Source organism: Pinus tabuliformis, chromosome 7 (genome assembly GCF_031772625.1).
Source record: "Pinus tabuliformis cultivar Carrire ecotype Pingquan chromosome 7, CPIR1, whole genome shotgun sequence".
NCBI classification, from domain to species: domain Eukaryota; kingdom Viridiplantae; phylum Streptophyta; class Pinopsida; order Pinales; family Pinaceae; genus Pinus; species Pinus tabuliformis.
Genome location: NC_142293.1, coordinates 187,755,880 through 187,762,761, shown reverse-complemented (window position 1 = coordinate 187,762,761; position 6,882 = coordinate 187,755,880). Strand labels below are relative to the sequence as shown.

Genomic DNA, 6,882 nt, shown 5'->3' with positions numbered 1-6,882 from the left:
CAGTCTATAATGGTTACAACTATGTAGGGGAAGCACAGTCGCATGAAAGGGTGTGTATTATTTGCAATGCATATTTCTAGTGATAAAGGTAAGGATGTTGAGGATGTAGAAGTCTTGAAGAGGTATTTGGTTTTAGAATAGTTTTAATATGTATTTCGACCATAGATTTCAAAGTTGTCACCTCACAGGGAAGTGGAATTTTCTATTGAGTTGGTATCAGGGGAAACACCAACATGAAAGGCATCATACATGATGAGCACACTAGAGTAAGTGTAATTGAGGTTGCAATTGAAGAAAATGCTTGACAAGGGATACATCAAGGCAAGTGTATCACCATGGGGTGCACCAGTGTTGTTTGTGAAGAAGAGAGATGGTACTCTCAAGTTATGTATTAATTAGAGAAAGCTGAACAAGGTAACCATCAAGAACAGGTATATGTTGCCAAGGATCGATGACTTGTTTGGTCAGTTGAAGGGAGACACAATGTCCTCGAAGATTGATTTGAGGTCAGGATATCATCAGGTACACATCAAAGAAGATGACATCTACAAGACTACTTTTCGAACCAGGTATTGACATTATGAGTTTGTTGTGGTTCCTTTTGGTTTGACTAATGCTCTAACTACTTTCATTTTTTTGATGAATACAGTGTTGTGCTCTTATCTGCATAAGTTTACGATTGCTTTCATTGATTATATATTGATATATTATAAGAATGAGGAAGAACATGTCGAACACTTAGCAACAATATTGATATTGCTAAGAGATCATCAATTGTATGCCAAGATTAGTAGGTGCACTTCTTTCAAATAGAGGTACATTACTTGGGACATGTTTTTCCCAACGAAGGCATAATAGTGGATCCAAAAAAGATCAAATCTGTCATGGAATGGGAAGCTCCTAAGAATGTGGATGATGTTAGATCATTCATGGGCTTAGTAGGTTGTTACAGGAGGTTCATCAAGAAATTCTCACAAATTTCCTATCATATTACATCATTACAGAGGAAAGGAAAGAAATTTGAATGGACAGAAGAATGTGCAACAAGTTTTGAGTAGTTGAAACAGTTGCTTACACTTGCTCTAGTTCTAAATATTCTAGAGATAGATAAAGAGTTTATGGTGTGTACAGATGCTTGGAAGAGAGGACTTGGTGGATTCCTAATGCAGAAGGTTATTTTTGTTAGAGTTGAATGGAAGGTTATTTGTGTTAGAGTTGAGTGGAAGGTTATTTGGTCCTAGAAAAAGAATTAAAGTTGTTAAATTCTAATGTTTTAGAGTTGTCATATAATTATATATATTTTAAAACTTTAAAAGGGTTGAAGATTCTCCATTCTAATGTATTAGAGTTTAATGGAAGCTTGTTTGTGATAGAGTTGAGTGGAAGGTTATTTGGTCTTGAAAAAATAATTAAAGTGGTTAAATTCTAATGTGTTAGAGTTGATTTGAAAGTTATTTGGTCTAGGGAAATAATTAAGGTTAAAGTTGTTAGGTAATAAATGTGGTTTTAGACTCTTGTATTGGTGGAAGGACTGTGATATAGTTATATATAATTAAAACCTTTAAAAGGCTTAGAGATTCTCCATTCTATTGTGTGGAATATTTATTTGGTCAGAGTGGGGTATTAACCATGTATATTTAAGTAAAAAATATTGGCTAAGTTCAAATAAAATATATTCACTATCCACTTTAACATTAGTTGACTGATGGATAACATTAATTGAGTTTTAAGATCATAAAATAATTTATTATTAACTAAATTTTTTCAAATTATAACATTAGCTTATTGATGGATAACATTAATTGAGTTCTTAAACCATAAAATAATTTATTGTTAACTATTTTTTTACAAACAAACATTTCCATTAAAATTAAATGAAAGGTTTACTTAGTATAAAACACTATATAACCATTTGCATCTAAGTTAAAGACTAATTTTAAATCAAGAATATTCACAGTAATATTAGTTGAATTTGATTTAGTTTACTGTATTAACCATTTGCATCAAAGTAAAAAATATTGACTAAGTTTCACAAGAATGAAAAATACTCACAATAATATCGAGTAAATTTATTCACAAAGATATGTGTTGTTTTTAAGTTATAATATAATTATTATTTTATTGTAAACTATTTTTTCTAAATTAAATTTTCAAAATAAATATCTCAAAATTATGAGGCTGTTTGAATGGGGAATGGAAAAATTTCCACATAAAATTGGCAATGTAACAATTTATTCTTTAGAGTGGCCTTACGAAAGTTATTAAAAATTTATTCAAGTACGTGAAGTAATAATTCTTTCGCTATTTCAATGTTGCAATATTCTCTTACATTGCAATAATAGTTCTTACACTATTTTGAAAGGTTGGAATTGATGGATATTGAGAGGAAGTTATAACTGTCAAGGCATTGGTGTAAGTCTCTCTTTCTCCTTATTAATACAAAATATATTTCTTTCCCACATATGTTGTATAATTGTGCAAATATTGTAATGGAACTTTTTGATCATTCATTTAAGATTTGTTGAGTATTTTATATATCAAATGCTTTGATTAGTTGTTTGTTGGTGATATTGTAGGTTTTGGCTTTGAGGATCAAAGGCATTATGAGAGCTACAACAAACAAAGAACAAGTGAGGACAAACGTTAGATTACCAGGTATGTCCATGTTTACATTTTCAATAGTATTATAGGGAAATCTTGTATATTTTTGTGTGTGATTTGTTCTATTGTTTGGTTTTTGAACCTAGGGATATTGCTCTTATAAGCAAGAACAATTATTACATTGTTAATGGTAGAAAAAGGATAACTCTAAAAGATGGTTACACCATATTAACTATTGGGATTTCATGCTATTTGAGATTTCTTTGTTCACATTGAATAGGGTTTCGATTTTTCTATCGAGGTTCAACGATTCTTGAGAGTGTTTCCCACTGGATCACAAAAAAATCTAATTTCTCTTTAGGGGAAGGATGAGGTCTCCCTTCCCTAGCCTCCCCCAACTCCATAAATTTGGCTCTTAGCTCTTTTCAGGTATTATGGTTTCACTCTAGTGAGGTAAGAGTGAAATGTACAAGGATGAGCTTGAATTTCTCTTTGTTCATGGTAGCTTTGTTTAGAGGAAATTGTTCTTTGGTATCTTTTAGTTTGGACTCTGGTTGTTTCATTTCTAGCTCTCATATTAATGGTTGGCTCCCACTACTTGTTAGATATGCATGCTTTTATCTAATTTTTCCTCCATATTCTTGATGGTTTATTTTGGTTGGAGATTTATTTGATGAGTATGGTCAAGCTAGTGTCGGTTTATTCTTATTCTCATCAACTTCGATTAACATGTGTGATCCCGTCAGTGTTGGTTTTTTCTTTACCTTTGACTTCCACAAGCCCCAACTTTCCCTCACTACATTACCCTCTCACAACTTCTCCCAGTTGAATCCTTTGCATGTGCCTCTCCCCACCTGTGCATTGCCTATCTTATTCTCTCCACCATGCCTCGAAAATGCACTTAAAGTCGATGAGACTCATCGAGTCATGGGGAGGGTAGTGCTCAAGCTCGTCACCATGTGCATTCTGCGGCCCAACTCTTACACCCTCATACTCCAACAAACATTGAGGAAGAAATTTATCAGGAAATTGAAGAGGTTGTGGTGAATCACTAGAAAATAGAGGGGAATTTACTGGCACATAGATCTTGACCTTTTTCATTGACTGGGTTCTTGATATGGGCCACACTAGAGGTAGGCAAAGTGAATATCGTTGACAATTTAACTCTACTAGCATATCAAAGCACACCTTGGCGAGGTCCTCCTTGAGAGGAACAAGGCCAAAAAATAAATTCTCCTTCAAATGGCCAACCTTTCAGATGACCATTGGGATATGGCACTTCAACTAGATCGCATAGAAGCCATACTGACTTGTGGCAAGGGCTTGCTTTGCTAGGCACTCTAGCAAACCCCATTGATGTTTCAACTTCCTTTCAAGTCAATTCAGATGGCTCATGATTTTGATTGTATAGTTGGTTCTCTTCGTGGCTCCATGTTTCTATTATATAGTTTACGTATGCAATAGTTTAGCTTTTATTTCAGGCATGCATATTGTATACACAAGATTGATAACATTAGTAACATTGGAAATTAGCTAAGGCAATATGACTACTTTTGTAAATTTTTGGATTAACATCCTCCTTTTTGTCCTAGTTTGGTTTTTCAATGGAAACTTGTTGCCATAGTTGTCCCAATATGAGGGGGACATATATTTTAAAATATAGTAATAACAATAAATGTCGACAATGTGGGTCATAAATAAAATATTTATATCCATGTTGAGTACAATATTTTAATGCCATTTAGGTGGATATCATATAACACAATTGAAAATAATAAAAAATTGAAAGTTAAAACACCTTATTTGTTTGTTGCTCAAGAGGAAGGAGATGTGTAATTCCTTCCATGTTAGAGTTGACATATATATATATATATATATATATATATAAGAGATTCATTTTACTTATAAATTTATCAAGAGCTAAGAGGGATCAGATCTTTTGATATGCCAATTTTTTTTGCAACCAAAAAGAAATTCCAGATTTAATCCGTCTTAACATTTTGATAAAACCAAAATCAATATAAATTTAATTTAAATTCATAATTAACATAAATATTCCTAAATTAACATAAATATATCATATTTTTTATTAGTTAATTTTTAATTTAATTTAATTAATAATTATTTTAATTATGAATTTGAATTATTAAATTTATAAGTAATTTTTTAAAAATTTAATTACATTTTGCTTATACAAAAACCATGTAACAAATTCTCATTAGTAATAAATAATTAAAAGTTATAATTAAAACCTATAACTTTTAGCATCCGCAGCATTGAAACCATTACCACGTGCTTTTTGAAAAAAATTGGTGTCGCTAGCCTCCGCATCTATGTCTGTGCATGGTTGACACGCTTTCATGATTTTGGCGACATCTGTCCAGAGCCGTCTCACTCAAGGAAAGATGTGTCCATCTCAGGTGCTCCCCTCCCTCATATTTATAAACGACCCTCCCCTTCATTGGTTCCCACGATTGCAAGCACTACCAATCACAGCACTGCATTACCGTTGAAGCAGGGGTCGATCAATCTACACACTCTTATTCTCATAGATGGCGGAGCAGTACAAACAATATGGTCAGGAGAAGGCTGAAGAAGCTCAACAAACAACTCAAGTAACGATTTATATATTATTTCTACTCTCTCATTCATTCTCTTTAGTCTCTGCATTTTTTTAAACTTTGTGTTACTGTTATTGATGTAATGGCTGGTATTCTATATTTTGTTTTGCCAAGGGTGTAATGGGGACTGCTCAACAGAAGACTTCTGATGCAGCCACTGCTACTCAACAGAAGGGTGGTCAGATGAGGGATATGACTCAAGAGAAGGCTTCTCAAGGGACTGACGCGACAAAGGGAATGGGTCAGTCCATCATGGGAAAAGCCCAAGAGGGCAAAGAACAAACTGGCTCTTTCTTCCAACAGGTGGTTCATAATTTTACTTTAAAATATTGTATGGTTGGATTTTATTTTTTTTCAATTTGGTTTATACTGGGTGGCAGTTATGTTCACAACAATTATTTAGGTAATGGCAGAAAATGATTTCTGCCAGCTTATTAGTAAAGTCAATGATAGCTTATTATTAAAGTCTAATTCCCAGTCAAATATGCTAGCTTATTACTAAAGCCTAATTATTAGTAAATTCAAATAAGTTAGCTTTTTAGTAAAGTCTAACTCTCGGTCAAAGTCTAACTCCGAGTCAAATATGTTAGCTTCTACTAGTAGAGTCAAATATGTTAGCTTATTAGTAAAGTCAAAGCTAATTTATTACTCCAAAAGTGCTGATTCTCTTAAAAAAAAATTGATACTAACTTATTAATAAAACCTAACTCCTAAAGTGTAGATTCGCCAAAAGTGAAATCTCCAAAGGGTGTAGATCCCATGAACCTAACACCAAGAATCTAGATCCCATGAGCCTAACTCCCAAGAATGTAGATCCGTGACCTCCCCATTGACAAAGTTTTTTAACATCAATTAAACTAACATCAATTAAACTAACCCTTATAGGCTATTAGGCTATATTCTTGGATTTTATAAGAGCTCATTGAAAAGATTAACAATTAAATTGGAAGGTCCCATTTCATTTGGAATGTATTGAAATTAATTGAGTTTGGATGATGTTAATGCAGGCGGGGGATAATGCAAAGGGTGCTACACAGAGTGTCATGGACGCTGTGAAGAAACCCTTTGGTGGTAGCCAGTAACAACCAGGGCAAGCACAACAAGTGGAGCCTTTATGTTGTGAAGGCAGATTGTAATAATTCTCCATTTTGGTCGACAATAAAATTTGATATTAATAACAAGCAGATGAATCGGAATCTGGACATTGGACTTGGAATATTTGAGGCTCTGGATATTTGTAATTATGATGTTTCTTCGTCTTTCTGCGAGACTTTGCATGCAATGTAACAATTTATTTTCATTGTGACCTTGCAAAAAGGTTATTAAAAAAATATTCAAGTTGAAGTGATAATTCTTACATTATTTCAATGTTGTATTATTCTGGTACATTGCAATAATAGTTATTACACTATTTTCAGATTATTCAATAGTTATTACACTATTTTCAGATTATCCTCCGAAAATAAAGGGATATCTGTTTTAAAAGTCGACAAAGGAGTTGTGGCATAGCGATAATTGGGATAGTTCTTACATTATTCTAAGTGAAGACAATGTCAGAGAAATTGGGATAGTTCTTGTGTTTCAGTGCCTGAGGGTGAGACAGGTAAAGATTCGGGGACTTGGGACTGTGGTGGGGTATGGGGTTTTAGACTAATAGGTG

At 33.2% G+C, this 6,882-nt stretch overlaps 1 protein-coding gene across 1 annotated transcript; it reads left to right on the top strand.

The window, feature by feature from the left end:
- The first annotated feature begins 5,087 nt into the window (after positions 1-5,087).
- On the top strand, positions 5,088-6,440 carry LOC149246483 (uncharacterized). The gene is made up of 3 exons (XM_089455703.1): positions 5,088-5,216; positions 5,337-5,525; positions 6,230-6,440. Exons 1-3 carry the CDS (start codon positions 5,154-5,156, stop codon positions 6,302-6,304), a joined length of 327 nt encoding a protein of 108 aa, XP_089311829.1. The 5' UTR covers positions 5,088-5,153; the 3' UTR covers positions 6,305-6,440.
- The last annotated feature ends 442 nt before the right edge of the window (positions 6,441-6,882 follow it).